Raw genomic sequence first — 23,471 nt, 5'->3', positions numbered from 1 at the left:
ACGTGAACCGTGGTCCGGTTTGGAATTTCGTGTTCGGGTCAGTGCCAGAGCAGACGACAGCGAACCTCCTGGGAAGCGGGGAACAGTGTGCACGTACTGTATATTCACGATATTGTTCCATACTCTTATTATAGTTGAATTCACAGTAATAGAGCGAACCTACTCGATGTAGCTCTGTGGTCCATGGTAACATCTCATCACGTGTACGACCTCGATCGGCGAAGAGTTAGTAGACGGATTCGTGACAAGGGCATTAAAAGATGTCGTCCAACGGTTCGCTACGCAGTTCCTTCACCCTTTTCTGCATTGCTTTGCTTTTGACAACAGCTGCTGCAAGAATTCGGGGTAGGCAAACTCGTTAGATCTTCGCTCTACTTAGCCATAAAAGTGACACTTGCTATGGTTTACATATAAACTTAATTTGATTGATTTCGCGTGATGTCTTTTTAACTTTGTGAAGAGCACTGGATTATATATTGTAGACCCTACTGCATTAAGGTAATTGTCCATAAACTCAGCAGAGCCGTTGCACTTTGGCCTAACATCATGCAAACGTTTTCTCGATGCTTCGCCTAACACTATGTAATATGCTTCCCCCACTTTACTGGTCTGTAATATTACGATTCCCCATGTGTCAGAACTGGTATGCCGAAACTTTAGATAGAATTAAATGCCTGCTTTTAATCATTTGAATGTCGCATTCTTTATTGTTGTTGTTGTTGTTGTATACTGTTGCCAGCTCAAAGGACGTGCACAATTTTATGCCTGTCGATGTAAGACCGCCACCTCTATTTTGAAGAAAATATGTAGTTTGTAGTTTATAGTGTGATGAATTTACATATATGTTTATGTACAGTGTATATATATATATATACACACATATATGAATCATATGTATGTATATTACATATATGTATATATAAATCGTATATTTGTATAATATATATACATATACATATACATATACATATACATATTTGCATATAAATACATATTGTTTATTCAATATCTGTTTTGTTGGTTTTTAACCGTGTAACTGTTGTCATTTTGTAGTCATTAAAATTGGAGTTACGCTAATTGTTTTTACATGCCATTACCATGCACTGGCCACAGTCTTTATCACTATACTGTTTGTTTGGACTGAGTTCAAAGCAATACAACTTGCCATATGAAAGTACCTGCCAATAGCTATCACCATATTGTCATATCTCCATATTGTCATTATCACCTACAATCACCATTACACCATCCTACTTAGAATACCGAAATAGTTCTCACAGTACTATTCGGCTGTTAAACTGTAGTCACAGCCTCCAAATTACCAGACGTTTTACGTCCTTCCGCTGCCTTCATATGCAGGAGGAAATGCCAAAACAGAAGAAAAAAAAAACATGTTTCCCGTGATTAAGCTGAAAAACAAATTCAGAAGGCTATGAAAAAAAAAATAGAGAGCCTAAGTCAAAAACGTAAATGATGAAAATTCTGAAGGACGAACTGTATGGTCTAAACTCACAATCTAACCTCAGTCTGTTTACGTGCAATGTAATCTTTGATGATCAATATGATAAATCACGCATTAATCAAAGTAAATAAACTACTTCATTGCTGTACGAACAACATTTTACATTGGCTTGACTCAGAACACATTTTACATAATCGTTTTCATGCGTAATGCTCTACTACTTTTCTTTGATGTTAATGTTGGCGAAACCCTGGCAAGTCCTCAGACACAGTATCAAGGAGGATTTAAATGCTACTGTCATGAAGTCAAAATATCAATAAGATTTAGAAGAAGTAATATAACGAAATCATGAAAATGCGAGTGGGTAAGAGTTTTGTTCCAATACCGATACAATGAGAAATGTCTTCAATTCAGTAAAAACAAACATTCTAATGTCTTTCTGGCTGATTGTGCATTGAAGGGTAAGGTAAACTTTGAATAGATTTATTTAAAATCATATTTAGTCATTGTTATTCTTCTTTGTTGTTCCTTTGTGTGTGTGTGTGTGTGTGTGTGTGTGCTTGCAAGAGATGGATGAATGTTGAGTGATTTCGTTTTTCTCTCGTAATGATGTCCAGTTTGATTGAAACAGTAGTCAATTAGGTGGACTGAGTAACACATCTTATGTTCTCTGGCAGATGAATTCCGGTACGAACCACAGGCACCAACGAAGGGTCGCCATTTCGTCTTCGCTTTCATGGACAACTGTCTCCAGCAACACGAGGATGCTTGGCGAGGACCGAAACTGAGCATCACCGCGCCGCCGGACTCGGCTTCCACCGTTTTCGTGAACGTCAGCATGCCTCTCGTCGAGGTCTTCGACACGGCAACCATTCCTCCAGGAGGTCAGGCAGTGGTGCGGTTACCCTACCAGGCGTTCCAGCATGGAAGTGGAATTTTTCCCAACGGAATCCGCGTCGATGCCAGCGACGACGTATTCGTTTACGGTTTGGCAGAAGAGGAGCGGCATTCCCGATCGGAAGGATTTCTTGCGCTTCCGGTCAGTTCGCTCGGAGCAGAGACTGACCCTGTGGAGTACTTCGTCATGTCCATGAAACAGAAGAAGGGAAATACTCGCCGACATTCGCAGTTTGCTGTTGTTGGAATCGACGAATTTACAGAGGTAACCATCAGACCGGGTGAGGCAATTTCTTACAATGATCGCTTCTTTGCGCTTGGGTCGGTCCTGAAATTCAATTTGACAAAGTATCAGGTCCTCCAATTTAAGAGTCTTGATGATCTTACCGGGACGCAAATCTCAGCCCCGACTCCAGTTGCTGTACTATCTGGAGTAGACTGTGGAACCATAAAGCTGGAACATTCTGTAAGGAGCGGATGTGGTCACATGGTAGAGCAGCTTCCTCCGACACGAGCATGGGGCAAATACTTCATCTACAGACCTTTGATGGGTGGCCCGCAGACTCGCCAAGGTAGACGTCACACGCAACCTGTTGAGGACGTCCTGACTAAGATCAGAATCCTTAAATCTGAGGACGACACCAACGTCATAATCGGCACAAGTTCTGGGCGTATTATGAGGTATCGTCAAGAAATCGACATCCGGGGGATGGAGACAGTCTACATCACGTCCATGAAACCAGTACTGGTGGCGGCCTTCGCGCTTTACCACGGAGCGTGTCAGAAAGGCTGTAAGAAGCGCTCCCCTACCATGACACTTATTCCACCGCTGTCTCCTGCAGCCCCAAGCATTGCATTTGCAACTATCAACGCAACGGATAAGGTCGATACTGCTGAAATGAACCACTACCTCAGCGTTCTTTACGACTGCGCTTGTTTTCGTCGTCTCACCTGGGGAAGTAGCAGCAGGAGTCTTGTGACCCCAGCTGGATATTCCGAACTGACCGACGGGGTCTGTTGGTCTCAGTATCAGGTTCCATCGGGATACCACACTCTCTCATCAGGACCAGACGTCGACGTAGATTCTTGCTTCTTGTCGTCATACGTGTTTGGACACGGGACGCATGGAGGATATGGGTTTCCAGTCGGATTAGACGGGACAAGAAGTGGTAAGTATTACACTTGCCTTTACTATGAATAATTGTAGAAGGTTTTTTTTTCGAGGTAACAGTCAGATGCAGCATTTCAACAGAAGAGCAAATGTTGTAACACTTGGTGCTACCTCCAATTCCTAAAATCACCAAAAATGAGTTATAGAAGGTCATGACAAATTGTAAATTATATGGAATATGGTTTCCCGTAAGCTAAACCCAGTGTTTGAAATCCAAGCCGTCCCCTGTTTTAAGAGCTTTTTTGTGTGTGTCCACTAGAATTCAATCTGATTATGGAGCACTGTAGTCTCGAAAAAGCGTGAGACAAACCTAACACTATCACGTCATTCAGCTTCAAAAAAAGTGAACAATTCTTAAACATTCTGCACTTCTTGTAAGGTATTCAAAAGATCTAGCCGTCGCCAATCTAATTCCTCAAATTATGTATTTACAATCATGATATAAAACTTTTATCATGATAACAATGATTCAGTCACGTCCCATCAAAGGAAAAATAAAATGATTTCGATATAAAAGAAAAACCAAAATCATGACATATCATCTCAGACCATGATCTTTGAATGTTTATCAGTCCAATTCAAGCCTTTCGCATGTCAATATGACAAAGAAGCAGATGAATATTTCCTTACAAGCAAAGTAATGACAAATTCCGGTCTGTCTCTTCAAAGTGAAATGAAGATAAACTGAGCATGCATATGAGCGTACACAGCTGATATCAAAATGGATTATATGACAATACTGCACATCGATTCTGCAGCTTTCTGTATTGCTCTGATTTGCCATTGCAGGAGCAGCGCTGGCCAATCCAAGCCAGTCCTCAGCTGTTGGCAGTGAGTTTTACGTTTCGTTTGCTACTTACTTCCCTGTCTCTGGAGAGGGACCTAGACTGTTCATCAGCCGCGCAGAAGGCCACGAGGACTCCACTCCAATTCAAGGGTCAGTTACTTCCGGTCGCTTTATGCATCTGTTTACGATACCGGCAGGCGAAAGGGGCGTCGAGATCAGGCTTCCGGCAAGCGTGATTCTGAGGGATTCCCGAGACGAAACGGGCAGTCCGGTGGAGATACGAGCTTTCGGTCACGTATTGGTTCACGGACTAAACGACGCTTTTAGCGACAAGTCCGATGCTTTCCTTGCCCTACCCCGTCCAATGATGGGCATGGAATACTTCATCGTTGGCTCCGTCGAATTGTCTTCCAGTGAGTTCAATATTTTCATCATAACCGGTCTCCATAACGACACGCTAGTTTCGCTCAGTCTCCGAGGCAGCCTCAGCTTCAGGAATCGGGTCCATTACGCGGGGACCTCGGTCGCATTCAGTCTCCGACGCAAACAGGCACTCTTCTTCATGTCGTATGGTGATCACACCGGCACACATGTTGTCGCAAGTAAGCCCATCTCGGTCATGTCTGGAACCACGTGTGGCTTCACACTCTTCCCAGACGGAGAGCCATATTCGACTCGATGTGGCCACATGCTGGAACATTTGCTACCTGTGGAGAGGTGGGGACACCTCTATGCAGTCTCGGCTTTCAGGGGGTACAGCAGGGGCGACACTACGGTTTACATTATGGCATCTAGACGCGGAACAGAAATCAGGATCAACGACGGAAGACCGGAGCCCCTGCGTCCTGGGAACGTGCGTAAGATTTATCTGAGCGAGGAGAGAGGCTTGCACGCCCTGATTGACGCAAACCAACCGGTCTCACTGTACCAGGTGCCCAACGACCGCCCCCTCAATCACACCTCTGGATTCTCTCGACCCAGTCAAACATTGGTTCCTAGTCTCGATGCTGAGGGTCAGTCTCCGCAGGAAGAGATCCTCTTGGCATCCTTCAACATCCGTAACCAAAATGACACGACCAAATTCGCCAACCTTGCTACTCGTTGCTCCGCAATCGCCAACATCGCTCTGAACGGCGTACCGATACTCTCGTCCGAGTGGTCGAAACCGTTCATTTCCTCGGAGGTCTGCGTTGCCCGGAAACGCCTTGACGATAATTTGAATAACATTTTGAATACTGGAGGTGCAAAGGTATCTGTCGTTCTTTACGGATTTTCTCCCACCTCTGGATATTCATGCCCAGGAATGTTTTAAATCAAAACAGAATTTTTCATAAGCATTGCAGTACATGTGCCACATAAGCAATCGCACGCACGCGCGCACACACGCACACACACACACAGAGACACACACACATTATATAAGCTTTTATAAACTGTTGTAATGGCTCTTGAAGACCTCTTCACATGAGACAACGTAGTCTTAAATCGACGCTTCCTTAAAATATTCCCATTTGATTTAATTTGATGGACTATATGGGATATACTCAGATACAAACTTAATTTGTGCATGCTAGCCGGATATTATCGATTTTTTGTACTTTGTTATATCTAATGTACTGAGAAATATTAAAATGAAATAAAATTGAAATTGAAATTGGAATTACATTTGATTTTTTTTAATGTTTGCATTATACATGACTTTTTTTAAGCAGCAAAATATCGTATGAAAATCTAGTTTTAGTTAAGATATTGCTCTTAGAGTCACCTGTAGAATAATGAAAACTTAGTTTGATAACTGAAATGTATTAAAGAGTTGAAGAAGTATTAATCATGAATTGAATAACTATATATATATTACAGTATATTTATTGAAGATATCTAAGCAATATTGGTGTATTGCCCGCCTTTTAATCCCAAGTACAAGTAGTATAGAATATGATTATAAAATCAATGTTTGGAGCCTAGATGAAGTGAAATATGTAGGCCTTTTCGTGTTTCACTTTATTCCAAGTGAAAAAAAGAAATGCATGAATGCTATATACTCGATATGCCAATGTGTTTCGACAGGAGTTGTAGGGGAAGTCCAGAGGACTTTCCTACTTCCACACCATGTAGTAAATAATCGACAGCTTCATGGATAGATTTGTGGAAGTTATTATAACCCTTGAGCAGAGAAGCCAATTTTTTGGAAAACCCAAAACAAATTACACTTTTGAGATCATTTATTATGTGTGGGTTTTTTCATTTATTTAGTGGCATTTGTTGATTTCATGATACCATTAGAATGTTATTTCGAAATTGCTATTTCGTTCCCTGTATAGCAGGGTCCAATCTGCAAAATGCCCACGATGCTGAGTAGATTTTTGTATATGTGGTAAAATAGAGGAAACAAAAATAGCCTTCCAGTCACGTGACATTATATTCATCTATAGTGTGCTGTTTTCACTTCCACTGGAAAGCAATTAAAGGCCACTTTCTTTCTCTGCAGTTTGACTTAAAGGGGCATTCCAGACGATATTCATGATTTTACATCATGGAGCGCAGATCAATGTATAGATTTGTGGCATTTATTGCGGTCCTTGAGCAGAGAAATCAATACTCTGGAAAACCCAAAACAAATTACACTGAACAAGGATGATGACATACGAGCCTCACATAATTCAGAAATATAGTCATGTAATTCCATTACAATACCACGTGCTTAACAAGTTCACCTGTGACGAATTTATGCATGCTTACTCCTCTTGTCCTGCTTCCTTGAGCCCTGACTTGTGCGTTCGTATAGTGAGGCTGCCATGTCATCATCCTTGTTCATTGTGATTGGTTATAAATTTTATTCCTCATCCCAGTCACTATAAATTTTGAAACTCTGTACCTAGTATACCCAATTTATAGTTGTTCATATGTAAAAGTCTGAAAATCATCCGGAGGTCTCCTTTCAATCATGAACATGGTTGCAGAATGGGTGTGAGCTGCATGTAGGATTTTATTGCGAATCTCTAACGTTCGCTCTGTTGGCAGTTGTCTAAGCAGACCTACGCAGAGACCCCAACTCTCCCGCTTTCGACGGAGGATCTCCTGCCGAAAGCCCATTTTTGCAAAATTTCCTGTTCTCCCGCTTGAGATTTAATTTCTCCCGCTTTAAATGATTTCTTACTTAGTGTCATCGTATGTTGAAAAATAAGCCTTAGATACCATGAGATAGCATCTAGAACCCCAGAGCTGGACCCCGGCCACAAAGAACTTCGCGCACATCAAGTTGGAGTCTCCCGTTTGCTAGGGGTTTCAGGCGGGAGAATCTCCAGATGAGAAGGTGCTTGAGGTTGGAGTCTCTGCCTACGCTGTAGTATAGTTTCACATGTAATGCACAGGCGTCATGAGGTAACGACATAGTCCAGCAATGTTTCATGAACAACAAGAGCGATGAATGTGTAATACTTTTGTTTATGCTTATACAAGTGTATAGATCTTTTAATAAAAAATGCTACAGGAAGCTAAAAAGTTTTTGACTTGATTTTAGTTCTGCATTAAAAAGAAACACAAACGTACATGTAAGTAGGCCGATATACATGTGACGTAATTTGATGCGAGATATTGATGGACGTCTCTGAAAGCACAGTATTCTATGAAAGGTGCCTGCATTCAAATATGACAAAGAAAATCACATTAAGAAAATACGGTAGTAGGCCCCTAATGGCCATCCAAGAAGAGGAAAATGAAGAGGCGATATAGATAAAGTGAAATTTAGCCCAGAATGGGAAGGTGGATGCAATTTATGTTACTGTATGTATCATCACGTATAGTCGGCTGAACCAAATTAGGTGTGTGGTGTGAGTTTTTGCGCGCGTGACTGTGTATGTAAAGTTGATAATGGATACTTGTATTACAGACGATTATTATACGCCCCTATTACGCCATCAAAACTTCAAAAGAAAACAAGGTGAAGTACACTTTACAGTACTTACGAATCTAGATATCAGGCATGCATGTTTATGCTGTCACAAGGTGACGTGGAGTTTCCACTTCCCATCAGCCGTCACATGTAGCGAATACATTCTTTCGATGTGTCCGTTAAAGGGAAATACTATTCAGTGTTTGATTTAGTACAGACAGCATAATACTTGGTCCACTAAAGAGAGATTCAATTCAGCGCAATGTTTCAGTTAAGTTCAACAAGTATGAATAGAGTCAAGTAAACAAGACTGCAAAATAGTAACCAAAATCGACCCAACACCAGAAAGCAGTATTCATAGAACAGAATTGTGAAGTCATTATCATCTATCCAAAATTAAAGAACTGTAGAATTGTATAGCTTCCGCGATGTTTTCAGGAGATATCAATATCAGTTACAATCGCATAGGCCTGCGGAATAAGAATTTAACGATGTTGCTATCGCCTCTTTATCTTTTAAATAGCATTTAAATGAAAAAATAGGACTTTGTGTCAATAATTTACCATTGAAATTAATCCTCTCTGAAGGTATCCATGCAGAATTATTCAAGCTCTAGAATGATATGATACGACAATCATTCCTATTTCTTTTAAAGAATTTATCCATGGTCCAAAGTTATTCCACATAATATGCGCAAGGGGCTGGGAGATTTTCGAGGCTATGACGTCATCAACCCATCTAATCGTATAACGTGCGACATGTAGGACTTATTGTACTATTTCGTGCAGACGTGTCAAATTTTGAATTGATCACGACGTGGAATTTTCCTACCACGCGTAATTTCGAATCTAGGGAATCGTGGATATCATGGACAGAGGAGGGCATTATATAATGGCACGCACAGAAAATTTCATTTTCTACTTACCGCCACTTGACGTCACGTTCATGGTCTCCATGTCCCCACATTATTGTGTGTGGTCCCGTAACTGAGAGTTTTTCTCACCCAGATTGAAATGTTAAAGGGATGGTACAGTATTGGTGGAGGCGAGGATTAGCCTTTTAACTCTTTGCGAGATACCAAGAAACCACTTATGAAATAGTGCAGAGCACACCATTCTAAGACAAATTCAAAGTTTATTTGATGAAAATCGGTTTTGGAATGGCTGAGACATCCAAAAACAAAGTAAAATAAAGCGATCGTAACAAAAGCTGGGTCCCACCTTTTATTTGGATTACTCTGTTTTGGGTATCTCAGGTATTTCAAAACCAATTTTCATCCAATACACGTTGAATGCCTCTTGGAATTACATGATCTTTCATATTTCATAGGAGGTTTCTCATTATCTCACCCAAAACTGTTAGAAACCTGAAGTTATAGGTCTCAACCAAAACTATACTATCCCTTTAAAGAGATACTTCGCACATGTTGCCACATTTTCTTTTGTGTTTTTACCGGGAGGTATTGATCTGTTGCCTTGCAATATGATCTACCTATATACGCTTTAGCTGTAGAAGATGATAAAGCATGAAAAGTATTATCATGGATGTGTAGGTTCTGATCGCTTGCTACAAATTGTGACAAAATCGAATTTGATGTCAATAACTCAAGACGACCAAGGCAAACACATTGCCCCCCTCAAAATGACTTAATGAGGAGCAGCAATTATTATAACACCAAAGGAAAATGTATGGATACACCTATTTCTCCGCGCTTTGGTAGACTGGTTTACTGAAATGTACATCGTTCTATAATACATACAGGCATACTTTTTTATAAAGTCGTACAAATTTGATAACTATAGACAACCAGAAATTTTCCCTTAAGGCTTGCTTGACATAGCATCTGGTGATAAGTAGTAACTTAATTTTTAAGAAATAAGCTGTAAGCCTATTTTCCAGATACGGGAGAATAGGTTAGCTCGATTTTAGATCCATTAAAAATATTTGAGTACATTATTGTAACTTGTCTATCGCTGGAATAGGGGATCATGTAGAGGCAGAGGAAGCTTGAACCAGATTAGCTGTGTGACACATTAAAAAAAAAATAACCATTGATTTAATATGTGTGACTGGTTTTTATTGAGCGTGAGCGGGAGTAGACGACGTGATGATAGGCTCTTGCCAAGTTTGCGCCCATCTTCATGACACGAACGATGCAATCCTCCATAGTAAATGCATCTAGCACTTGCTAAGAGACAAAGCCCCGCCCTCAGTCTTCCTCTCCCCCACCTCCTCCCCGGTGCCGATCCTTTCGCGTCCAGGAATACGCCCACCCATCAGACTTTTCATCTCAAACAATGAACGTCTTCAGCAGTGAGTGGAAAGGAACTTACCAAACGGCAACAGAGTCAGCAACTGTGATTGCTGAAGGAATTGTGTTCTTCATTCGGGAAGGCAGTGTGTGTATGTTTGTGTTATTTAAAGGTGAAATACTGTACGACCGTCTTCACCGAGGACGATGTGTCAAAAAACAAAACAAAACAAAACAAAACAAAAAACAAAGCAAAAGTAATAAAAAAAAGAACAAACGATAAAATGAACGACTTACCACTTTACACTACTTCCAAGTTCATGTATCTGTGCTTGCCATACCAAGACCCTCGTCACAGACCGGGGTCACAGAAAGCCAGATGGAACAATGTAATAGCTTTGTTAAGTTGTCATCTGCTAATATGGTTCCCAATCGAGACCAATGCACAAAATGCATTGTGTATGAGATGTGTTACAAGGTTGCACTCAGATGTATAGAATTCTTAAACTCCTCTACAAGATATCAAGAGCAGGCGACTGCCTCGCCAAAACAATGTAGTTTCCCTAACGTCAAGAACAGGATAATGCAGCCTCCAAAATGGAGTACAATTTTGTAAGGATATTGAACCCTCTTCAAACACGACTATTTATTGTTTTTATCGAGCCGGTATTTCTTATTTTCTAATGGAATTTTACAAAATTCATTTGATAGGCCTATCTTTGATTGCGACGATATAATTTGTCTCAGAAAGACTTATCAAATTATTTGTTTATTCGGTTTCTCAATATTGATATCACCAAGTTGTCAAACTGAGCCCCCCTGGTGTGAATACTTTCTTTTTATTAGATTCATTACGTGATGAAAAATACCTGTCATGCCTTCATCACTTGACGATTACCTTTGACCTTCTATTACGAAAAACAAATTGCATTCAAGTGTAAGCTATGCATGACTATCAACGACTGGAGATTGTGTGGAAAGCTTTCCAGACAATGGGTAATTCAAAATCCATTCTATTTTTCACTGAAATTATCTGAATGTTTACGTAGCGGCGACATGGATTAAAACAAATATTAAATCATCACCCGAGAAGAATGAAGTCAATTTAGGAGAAGGTTTATAGTTACCAACTAAACTCCACCTGGCATCATCCGGTATTGTGTCAGTCGAGTCCAAAAGGGCATCACACTTTTCAAACGTAGTCATTCCTCTTCATCGTGCGTATGAGGATGATTTGGAAGGTGGTAGGAAGGAAATCTGTTATTCATCTTAAAATCTTGAAGTATGAGGTCCATCTAGGTCAATCTTGTCCACATCACGCTTCCCACGAAATTCATTCACTTAATTTAATTTGATTTCACTTAATTTCATTATTTCATTTCATTTCGATAAAAGTACAGAGTACAATGTGACATTCTGATCAGACACATCTTTTTTCTCTCAATAGGAGACATCTGATCAGTCACATTTTCTTTTTTAAGTAGAGGGGGTTGTAAATCAGAGAAACACCTTTTTAACGATCGCACACACCCACCATAGTGAGAAATGTAAAACACAAAAACGCAATTACAAAGAAAAAAAATCATTCGGTAAATACATTTAATTCGTGGCTATCATGGAAAATCACATATGAGTCCCTTCGTGGTTAGACATTTGGATGTCTATAATTGGTTTCTTCTAAGAACCCAGTCAAACTCTGAGTCATGTAGAATGACCACATGTAAGATGATAAATACATTACCAAGGAGGCCGACACAGAACTACCAAAATCGTTTTGGGCGAAATCTGTTTGAAAGGCAGTTCTTTCAAAACGCGATAAAAACGCAAACACTTCCTAGAAAGTCACCACCCTTTGGCAGTTGGGATCTGTTATGGATAGACGTCTGTTTTTGTAGGCTCTCTAAATTTGACTGCGTTTTCACCTTTCTAACTCTGGAATGTGAAGATCAAGTACATTTGGCCCTCTTTCCCTCCCCCTCCCTTTCTCTCCCTCTGATCCTTTCTGCAAACTGTCATTCACTATGATACAAGGACAAACGAATTTAATCGAGAAAAGATTCTCCGAAAGTTTTTTTTTTTTTTTAATGTCTGTAGCTAAGAATTTTCATTTTCATTGCATTATGTATATTTTTATGATACATTTCGTGGGAAATTTGATAATCATATCCCAATCTGCAGAATTTCTGGCAAAGGTCATGTCAGTTTGCTTTGAAAATCAGAGAAGAATCCAAGCAAATTACAAGACAACGATGAGGAAAGGAGAGTGTTTAGCCTATCCGTTTCTACAATATTTCACCAGAAAAAGGTGGATTCGAAAAAATAAGATGATGAATATCGAATGTTGAATAAAACAAGATTCAATGAAATAATTGCAACTTTGCATTGATTGATAAATTATTTGGGGTTTTTTTCTTTTGATCATGGAATGTGGCAACAGAAAAAAATGTGTTTTGATAGCCAAACATATTTAAAATCATGCTCATCTTTTGGATTTATCTTTCATTCCACAGATTTGTATAATGTAGCCCATCAGTGAGGGTTTTTCACGGAGAGGGACTGTAGTTAGTAGAACGTAAACAAAATCCTCTCTCTCGTCCCCCCCCCCCCCTCTCTCTCTCGTCTAATCTGTGGAAGAGTTGTCTAGTATAAGAACTTACTTGTTCCCAAGAACACATGTACACAGTCAGTAATCTACTATCATGTTTTATAAAGAATGAAAAAAGTGTTATGTTTATTTGATATTTAGGATAAATTTGTCTTTACCAAATGCACATTTTTCCATCATTAATAATATGGGGGGATAATGAAGAAGATGATATAAATCGAGTAAAGGATGATAACTACCTCAAACACGGTATGAAAGACATATTTTGATTGGCAGGGTCATCAGGATGCAGACTCTTTTGATTTGGTAGGTTGTATCCATATTTTTTCTAGGACTAAAGAAGAAAAACCATGAGTGTTAGGTGTCAGGGCATATAGTATGGATTTTACAATATGATAATAAAGATAGTAGTAATAGTTGCAATTTATATTTCGCCAAGTCTGGTAAATGAAATACTAGAAGATGTGAGTATGAAGGTAAGATAGAGAAATCGGAGAAGTTCAAATATCGTGAAACAAATAAGTTTTCAATAGATTTCAGTATTACTCCTAAAAGTCATTGTTATGTGAATGCGCATCTTTACATTAACGCGATAAGGCTTTTATCACAATGCAGATCATGAATGCATGATTACCAAAATTGATACCTGGTGGTAGTTGTGCGCTCTGTTGCAACTCCATAATCTGTCTTTTTGATTTGTCAGTAATTCGTTTCAAGAAGAAGCAGAAGGTCGTGACTCCACAGATGGTCATTATTAGAAACGAAACAATGTCTACATGTTGTGATGTCTGTCTCCCGCTGGCATGTTCTGGAAGAAAGTTCCATTGTTCACTTCGAGCTCTGCCCGTATGGACCTTGTATGGGTGTGGTGTGGATGGGGTGGGTGATAGGGTGGGGAGGATTTTAGAGTAGCGATCGGATGACACACCGTTAAGGCGTCAAATATTTAGTTTGACAGCAATAGATAAATAAGTAAATAAATGAATTAATCATTAACTAACTAACTAACTAAACAAATGAATATATAGATTAATTAATTAATCAATTAATTAAAATAGAAATTCATATACACATCAGAAATGTTCTCATTCATTAGTGCAATAACAGCTCATCAAAATATCAAACAAAAACATTGTAATTAATGCTCAAATATTGGGAAACATGTTCAAGAATACCAGCACAAATTTTCTAAGTCCAATTGCATTATGTTTATGTGAGATAATTTAGTATGACCAAAGAGCTATGACTGTAGGATGGGTCCATGAGAAGGTTAATAACATCCAGAGTTCCGCTGTCATGTTATAAGTACAATAGCCAGGATTTCTGTATTCTGAATTCTTAAAGTGGACAATAGCGTATATTAGCAAGAATAATAATGTTACAATGGCAATCATGAGGATTGACATGGTCACACTAAGCCAGCGCAATCTTCCTTTACAACTTACTAGTACTTCTCTTCGATCCGTGGGTCTCACGACTGTCATTATCCCAGCCGTTGCAGGTTCCGGACGAAGAGGCTCATCGTAACAATTTGTCCATGGTTGTATTAAAGCGAACGGGCAGGATTCGAATTCAGGCCCTCGCATTTGGAAGGCTTGGACCTTTTTCCCTAAACCACGGGAAGAATCTGCTATACTTTTCCACGCCAGTTAACGCACAGGACGGTATTACTTTTCAAACAACTGACAATTCGCGAAACCGATTGACATTATCCTTTATATGATTTGAATGCATATGTTTGTATCTAGGTGTGGTTTTTGTTTTTGTTTTTATTAGGAAAATCAGTGCTGTACAATTTACGGCAAACGTTTACCCATTTCCATGCATACTTTATATTTCCACTTTTCAAATATTACTCAGTAATTTTGTTCAATTGGCTTTCTGTTATAATTCAATTTATATTCTTAATATGAAAAAAAAAAAGAATGCAGAAATTAAGAAGCAATCAATCACTCAATCAATGCGTACTGCGATAGGGCGAAGTTCTATAAGTGGGGAGTGTACATAGGCTTCTCTCAAAGACACCATTGCACACATCAAGCGTGTATAGTTCTGAACTTTTAAGATAGGAAAACATGAGACATGCCTAACCCCTAATGCCACCCCATCCTCCCCACCTCCCCCCCCCCAAAAAAAAAAAATGAAATAAAAGAATGTTAAGAATGCTCGCTGGGTAGATGGCTGGATTTAACGAACACGCTTAACCTCGTCACTCATAAATTCATCGTTCTCATCTCACAAAACCACACAACCATACTTGGACAATGTTGTTCCCAGCAAATCTCGAACAGTGGAAAGAGTAATTCCTTAAAGCGAAATCCCCTCATTTTGAATAATAGTTACTGCTTTTCTTTTCCCCAAGTTTTCCTATCTTTCTGATTCATTGACGTATAATTTCTCCAGGAGACATTATGCTCGTCTGCTATGTATACATTGGAATAAATGCCTGTGAGCGTCATGTTCTGATACAAAATATATTGACGATAGTTTTTCTATCAAGAACATTCAAAAGGTTAATGTGACGATACATGGACAAAGTATGTGGGAGGTACGATTCTGGTGACCTTATAATCGTCTACATTTTCAGTTATCTCGCGAGCTCCATTTGACATTCATAGTCGTGACTTCCTCATCAAGTTGTTGAAAGATTTTTATCATCTAAATCATCTGCGAGTTTTTCTTTTTAATCAGGATAGTAAGTCATGAAATGAAAAGTTGTCATCAAATGAGCCTTCTGTTGAACAACCGGGGCACAACGTCACTCGGCACACGAACGCAAGGGACCCCACGCACTGGCCGTCCGTGTGTCACGCCGATGTTGGGCGGTTTCCTTGGTAGCGGGCAGAAGGAACGCTCCATCTCCACAACTGTGACTTTAATCGAATCAGAGAAGCAGTGCGCGTTGCGGGCCTAAACGGTTTACCCCCAGCCCCCCTAGGAATTCAGATCCCACCCTACATGAACCTGATGCACGGTTTGCGGTTGATAACCGCAGTGCTGTTTACCACACTTGGCCTTACCCCTCCGACCCCCAGTTTCGACTTTCATCTTCGCTACCCAATCATCCTCTTTAACCCTTACGTGTATACTCGTTTCCGTATGGATTCTCGATCTCCTGGCTATCAATAGCTTAGATCAAGACCTTAGTGTTTCTCGGATTGGATAAAATGTCATCATCAATGCGTTATTAGCATCGACATGATTATCATCTCTCTGTAATTCGCTGTGAAGAAAGGGAAAAGAATCACATTTGATTTCCCCACACCCAATCCTCATGCTGCAATCTGGCGGTATTAAGCCCGTGATTTCACTTTGAATCCCTATAGCCGCCCACGAGCCTCTCCGACGCTCGCCGACAAATGCTAAAGGTGCATTACACCTCCGGTCTCTTTTCATTGGGCTCATTTCGACCATTCTTTGAAACAGGGTGGAAAAAGAGATGGGAACAAATGCTATCCTTTGAAGGAAGAGCAAATGATAAGTCTCCAATAGATTAGCATTCTGAATTATTGTGTCACAACAGTTTTATTCCATATTATTACACGGTACAAAATAATCATACCTGTACCTACATTTCCCGGAGATAGTCATCTGCTTTCTCCAGGCATGGTTACTTCTCCGTATTTCTCCCTTTTCTCGTGCGTTGTCTTATTTTTTGTTTACGCTAACCTACCTCAATCTACTAATGTTTCCCATTCTGTAAGTCTCTCCACTCTTCCTCCCCTTTGTCGTCTCTTCTTTTCTTCTGCCCTTCACCCTCTCTCTCTCTCTCATTCTCTCCCTCTCTGTAACTCTATTAGCATCTTTCGCACTACCACCCAGTCGTTCCTCTTTCTGGCCTTTTGAGAGAATCAGCCAACAATGGGGAAATTACTTGCGTCATATGGCGCTACTGATATCGTTGAAGCCTGATTCGCAATGGCTGTCAAACCTGCCGTTCCCTGACGTGCTGGTATGTCAGAGCGCAAAACTCGCAGGGCACATGAAGGAATTTACCTTGGCACACAATTCGATCAGTCACGTGTCAGGTTTACCAATTTTCTCCTCTGTTGTCATGTTGTGATGTTATGCGAGCGAGTGTGCGAGAACGCCTCTGTGTAGAGTATGCGTGTGTGTGTGTGCATGTGTGTCTGTGTGTGTGCGTACGTGTGTGTGCATGTGCGTGTGTGTGTGTGTGTGTGATGGATACTTTCATACAACTTGTCAATCTATCACAGCGTCGATTGTCTCATGACAATCCGAATGAACGAGCGAAAGCCGGGCATTCAAGGTGAAAATCATTTCATATTTACGGAAATGTCGCTCGCTGGTCGCTCCCATTCGGCGGAGGCATGTAAATGCGATTAGCATGATTGTTCGGCTCTTCCTACTGGGGACCTGCCGAACATGGTGCTGGGCCAAAGAGGGGCGTCGCAAATGATTGCATCGTAAGACACTCTTGGATCGTGGTCTATGAGGTAGAGAGACAGCCATATTTCAGGTCCAGTAGCTCTTGCCTGCTCGTCAGCTCCGTGTACTGACGAAGAAAAATATTGCGGCGTCTCTCATCAAAGAATCATCCACAATGTCCAGCTCCTCATCACATCCTCTGCAAGCCTGCATCGTCTGTCTCGTGTTGCTATGCAACTGCATCCACCTCTGGGCAACGCCGACCCGCATTGCAGAGTGGCCCAAACTGCAACTCTTCGGTGAAAATGCTCGTGTGACTCTGAGTCGAGAGATCCGCAGATCGACGATGTCGATGGCAGCGAGTAACCATCCGGAAGTCGCACCCGGTCTTTCATCTTCCCCATCTTCCACGAAATCCTCGTCGAAATCGAAGATGGCTTCGTCGTCAACTTCGTCGTCGATGTCGACTCCGCCGTCGTCTACAATGACATTTGGATGTGCAAGTTGCAAACTGCGAGGTCAGGATGGTAGTTACCCCGGAGAGCAAGGTTCGAGACCATCGACGATGACGGCAACTGAGAAGCAACTTAGGATCCAAGCCCTCAAGCGGCAGATTCTCGACGCCCTAAACCTCTCAGAGCCTCCGAAGCTAAAAGCAAATCCACCAACGATCAGCCAAGATGTCATGGAGAAGGTCTTCGGTGAATCGGAAAATGCCAACAACAAAGCTGATGACAGGGAAGACGACGACACCGACATCATGGACAGGGACTTCAAAGAAAAAGACAAACAATTCATACTAGGAGTGGCAGGTAAGACGATTACTCTAAACGGGCTTAGGTAAGAAAAGAGGGCCACGTACTAGATATTTTGAAAGGAAAGAGGCTAAGACATGGTAGTTTCCAGTTATATCTCGGGTTAATAATCGAGAGCATTTGAAATTGACTTTTGATGACAATATCCTCCCAATGTTAATAAAATGAGCCATCAGCAAACAGCAGAAAGTGAATCGCAGCAAGGACGTGTGGGCATGCGTGGGCGGGACAGTGTGTGTATAGGGAGCCCGGACAAAAAGTTCCTCGGACAAACTGACTAACGCAGTGTCGTTGGGTTGATCGATAAGAAGATAGATTCTATGCTCGTCATGATACAAGCAAAGCATTTGACAAAAGGAAACATCAACACTTGTTTGTATTATCACATCCTGTGAATCAAATGAACCGAATCATATTCATCGTAATTATGATGACGATTTGATGCTACACAATGCAGGAGACATGATTCTATCATTTTGACATCCGATTTTATTGACACAGTTACACGAAAGCAAAACAAACCTACGAAAAGATGACAAAAGACTTTGTCGTCACTTGCAAGTCAGAGAGAGATCAACAGAAAGAGAGAGAGAGAGAGAGAGAGAGAGAGAGAGCAGTGGGAGAATTGCGTTGATTGGTCAGCCGCGTGTCACGTGACACCGAAAACTCTTAGATCTTTGCTTAGTAGAGCACAATGTTTTATTACGCCCAGGTGCGGTTAATACTTTCACCTTTTTAGTACATCTGCGCATTGATGAAAGGGGGCGTAGGTATCGCCACGTATTTGGTGAGAAAACATTCCCTCCCCACCCTCGAGAGAGACGAAGGCCTGTTGTTGGTTTTTCTTTAAACATAAATATAGGGGAGACTGTCGCAGGTCAGATCTCCCCCTGAATCAGTAGTGGTGCAGCAGCTAAATGTACTTCCCAATCGATCCAGGAGCGTGAGCCACAGATGTAAACAAACGAATCTTCCAGAACTCGGTGAACGTCGAATCCTCCAGGAGCATATCAACGGGTTGCTGTTGCGAGGGAACTGCTCATCCTGCGAACTTCCCATTTTCCTCTTTCCTTCACAAAATTTGATCCCTGTCATTTAATGTGGGTGCCTTCGCGGAAGTTAAGTTGTACACAACACATATTTGCACACACACACACACACACACACACAGTAATACAATATATTTATACGTACAAACTTACATACTTTTACATTCTATAGGCCTACATAAGGATAATTTGTATACACGCATTCAATCGGTGTTTTTTTTTTGTCTGTTTGTCTGTTATATACAGTAATGTATCGGCTTTATGCGTTCAGTTTATTTACACTACAATTCTCACCTCATCAAATTTCAATAGGTGTCTGTCATCGCCATCATATCATTGTTTCCGCCTTGTACTTTCCACAAATACTTCGTACCTGGAAGGAATTATAATATTTCAGTAATTTTGCATCCTTTTATGGCCCTAAGGTATATACTTCTACCCAGAAAAGACAACCACTTTGCAACTGATTGACAGTAAATTTTGAATAGACAACCACTTGTTGTTGTTTTTTACCGATGCCCTCCCAATTGATAGTTTTTCAAAATCTGACGTGGACGAATAACGAGCGTGACTTTTGGCCTGAAATATATTTATTTGACACAAACACACCTCAAGAATGGAAAGGATTCCTCTTTGAATCTGGAAAAGTCACAAATTTTTGCCCCTTTATTTTCGTCAGGATCGATATATCCTCGTTTGGTTCATCTCATGCTCCTCCCGCATGACAAAAGTTACGATCATCGTTAGTTGCCTTTTTGTTCTTTGATGGATAGAGCTTGCCGAAAGAAAAGCTTTACTGATGATAATAATGACGATAATGATAACATTACGATGACGATGACCGTGATAGTAATATCAATTATGATTCTAATATTGACATCAAGTGTGATGGTTATATAAACGTGAAAGTTTTAAAAAAGCTCTTTATCAAAGACGCATAATCTCATTCGTGAATAAAGTCTTTGTATCTGTTCTCTTTCACGAATATTTCTCCCTTTAAGGACCAGCGAACGGCATTGGCAACGACTTGGCGGTGAAAATGAGCTTTTTCCTCTCGGAGAGCGTACAGGTGGCGGATGTCGTGGACGGGAAGCTGTGGATCCACGTTTTAAATTCGACTAGCGCCATCAGGCGGTCTGTCGTGGTGACGCAGAGGTTGGCGCAGACAAACATCGTCGCTTCTCATCGTGTCAATGACACCGGCGGATGGATCGGCATCGATCTGTCGCCATCCTGGTCGTCTAGTGAACCAACCGTCGTGTTCGAAGTGACCACAGATCCCGCCCACGAGGCCACGATCAACATGACTGCTAGGCCGATTCTGGAAGTGAGGGTGTTGACGCGCGTGCGGCGCGACGAGGTGCATCGACGCGCGCGCCGCGGAGCGACATGCAAGTCGAACAATCCGTCCACGTGCTGTCTGCAGGCGTTCACCGTCACAAAGACAGAGTTGGGCTGGGACTGGCTCATCCATCCGACAGAAATGGTCGTGAACTATTGCCGTGGCTCATGTGACTCCGGCATCTACCACATGTACAACCACTCCGACATCATGTACACACGTGGTATGCTAGAGACCGACCCCAGCTTGCGCGCACTCCTAATGCCGTGCTGTACATCGAAACGACTGGCGTCAGTTCAATTGATTTACTATCAAGATGGATCGGCAATGACCACAAAGAACATACCAAACCTGAAAGTACTGGAATGTGGATGTGCGTGATCTCTTCATCCGAATAAGACATGACGCTATCATTTCCGTGTTTGTCTGATTTCATTTCTTTCTGCATTATACCAAAGTCGTAGCATGAGGCACTGTAAGGTGTATTACTTTTTTAAGCCCTTTTTTCTACCATGTACAGACTGCGTGTGCCGTCCTTGTCTAACATCTGACCTAGTGCAAAGGGATCTTCTGAAATCAGAAGCGTATGAATGAATGATGTTAGATTAATGTCAGCCCACAGTCGTATCATAATTGCTTACAGTATGAACACATGCCATGGATTTGCGATTGAGTTATGTACTGTATCAATTTTGTGTGTGAAATTGAGGTCATGCCTGGTGTTGCAAAACTGCTCTGGTGACATTATCCACTTGATACCTTAATTCATATTGTCACTCTTTAAAAAGCTACATTAATATCAAAGTCAGTGATATTATTATTACTATTATTATTGTCATTATTGTTATTACAATAATTATTACTGTCATTATCAGTAACGTTGTGATTAAAGTTACTTTTGTATTTGTCTTTTGACTGGATTTTCATTCAATGAAAATAATATTGTGAAAAAGAAGATGATATTCTATTTAATAGCAGTCGCCAAGGTGGATAACGGGCTGGGACGTATCAGGGCAATTACCCCCGGAGGACAATTTACCCTCGGGTAAATACTGGTTAGTGATAAGGTTAGAGTAAAGATTAGGGTTGGAGTTAGGTTTAGGATTAGAGTTTTGGTTAGGGTTAGGATTAGTTTCAGGATTAGGATTAGAGCTGGGGTCAGGGGAAGGATCTGGGGTAATTGTCCAGGGGGTAATTGCTAGAGACCCGGCTGAGAACTTGCGTTTCCTATGTCAACGCGTCACACACCAGTCCCGATACCGATCACTCACAGCGACATTTACCAAAGATTTAGTGGCCAATTTTATATTTTTCTAAATCCTCCCCACCCATCCCCCCCCCCCAAAAAAAAATATATATATAGAAACTACACGGAGAGAAGATCATTATTCCCTTTAACCTGCTCTTTTTATTTTTGCTATTGGATTTCATTCAAAGAAGTGATGGAACCATGGGTTTCGACATACAGTATCTTCAAAATAATTGGCTGACTTTGGAATTGTTAGGGATGGCGATTAACATTAACATTAAAGCATGACATAATTATGTCAAGCGTGAAACAAAATACAAACAAAATCAACCCATGTAAGCACTCGTTGGAGTGCACGTAATAAAGAAAAGGGTTAATTGAAAATGGGACAGATTCATCTTATAGCTATAGGTTAGATGGCATTAATCTAGTATGAGAAAATAATTATCGGTATATTTTAATGAACATCACATGGTTAACACTCAAGCTTCTCAGTTCAGTATTCTACGGAAATTGATAGAAAGATGTATGGCATCAGCAGATATTGATTATTTCTTCAAAGCATGTTTCGAGAACAGGATTGTCATCAGAACATCATTGCTATCCACCAAAGGAGCATGTTACTGACTTCATTAAGGAATGCTCGTGAAGAGTATTGCATTTGTAGACATGAAATGAATGTGATATGATAATAGGCTTATCTGTTGGACATCAATTTTCACGCCAGCCAGTGCTCATACTCAAAAGTATTACATGTACGATGCTAGCTCTTTTGCTGAAGATTGCATACTGTCCCATAGTGCAGGGTGACGCACAGGTAGATGACGCATGAGTTATAACGATCTATGAGTCTTCGGCACCAACTTGAAGACGCCTGTAAGTGTCAAATTTTAATGTACAATTCGAAGACAAAAAGACACGCTGACAAGCAAAAGTCTTTATATCAATCAATATTGTGAGAATGAAAGCATTCCGAGGCAGGATGTATTAGAAATTTTGGTTCTTGGCCGTGTAGCCCTTCAAGCAAACGTGTAGTAGAAATGAATGAACAAAACCTGTCTGTCATTTGCAAATTCTTTCACAGGAAGCTCCCATAAACCCCCCCCCCCCCAAAAAAAAAAAAAAAAAAAAAAAAAAAAAACTTATCGCTGAAACAACAAGTCCTAGGAAATATGCCAGCAATGGATTGTATTTGCATCTACCCAGCTGTCATTCTATGTAGGAACTAAGCGCAACAATCACCATTGTATCACGTTGCAGTTTCAATGATGATAGCCAACGAATTACTACACGTATGATTGGTCTTCCAAAGGAGAATGAGTAGCAAAGCGGGAAAGATGAAACCTGCGTGTCCACGGCGAGGCGTTGATGCTTGCAGCGCCCTCTGTCGACGTCAACCAAAACGATATTAAGATTTTGACGCGCGGACGTTTGAGACGACGCTTGGCTGGACGTTCTCCCCCCTCCCCTTCGTCGTGCTGAAAAATAGCTGTAGATTATACGCTGGGACCACAGAAATGGCGCCCCCATATAATCGGTGCATCAAGTAGCTGTACGTCGCC

At 40.9% G+C, this 23,471-nt stretch overlaps 2 protein-coding genes across 2 annotated transcripts; both read left to right on the top strand.

Annotated features, from left to right (window-relative positions):
- The first annotated feature begins 206 nt into the window (after positions 1-206).
- LOC139743206 (uncharacterized) lies at positions 207-5,629 on the top strand. Its single transcript, XM_071653705.1, has 3 exons — positions 207-345; positions 2,140-3,528; positions 4,320-5,629. Exons 1-3 carry the CDS (start codon positions 261-263, stop codon positions 5,627-5,629), a joined length of 2,784 nt encoding a protein of 927 aa, XP_071509806.1. The 5' UTR covers positions 207-260.
- Positions 5,630-17,335: 11,706 nt separating this feature from the next.
- On the top strand, positions 17,336-23,002 carry LOC139743214 (growth/differentiation factor 8-like). Its single transcript, XM_071653710.1, has 2 exons — positions 17,336-18,266; positions 20,320-23,002. Exons 1-2 carry the CDS (start codon positions 17,630-17,632, stop codon positions 21,039-21,041), a joined length of 1,359 nt encoding a protein of 452 aa, XP_071509811.1. The 5' UTR covers positions 17,336-17,629; the 3' UTR covers positions 21,042-23,002.
- Positions 23,003-23,471: the final 469 nt, after the last annotated feature.

This window comes from Diadema antillarum, unplaced genomic scaffold (genome assembly GCF_040938485.1).
Source record: "Diadema antillarum isolate AM-2024a unplaced genomic scaffold, OU_Dant_1.0 seq00001058_RagTag, whole genome shotgun sequence".
In the NCBI taxonomy this organism is placed as follows: domain Eukaryota; kingdom Metazoa; phylum Echinodermata; class Echinoidea; order Diadematoida; family Diadematidae; genus Diadema; species Diadema antillarum.
The sequence above is the reverse complement of the archived record's forward strand: the minus strand, read 5'-3'. Positions and strand labels throughout refer to the sequence as shown.

What these genes read in the sequence shown, in the direction of transcription:
- LOC139743206 (XM_071653705.1), top strand. Translation starts at nt 261, where the DNA reads ATGTCGTCCAACGGTTCGCTACGCAGTTCCTTCACCCTTTTCTGCATT. An exon ending in AGCTGCTGCAAGAATTCGGG is followed by an intron (nt 346 to 2,139) that starts GTAGGCAAACTC and finishes GTTCTCTGGCAG; the next exon opens with ATGAATTCCGGTACGAACCA. An exon ending in ATTAGACGGGACAAGAAGTG is followed by an intron (nt 3,529 to 4,319) that starts GTAAGTATTACA and finishes TTGCCATTGCAG; the next exon opens with GAGCAGCGCTGGCCAATCCA.
- LOC139743214 (XM_071653710.1), top strand. Translation starts at nt 17,630, where the DNA reads ATGTCCAGCTCCTCATCACATCCTCTGCAAGCCTGCATCGTCTGTCTC. An exon ending in ATTCATACTAGGAGTGGCAG is followed by an intron (nt 18,267 to 20,319) that starts GTAAGACGATTA and finishes TCTCCCTTTAAG; the next exon opens with GACCAGCGAACGGCATTGGC.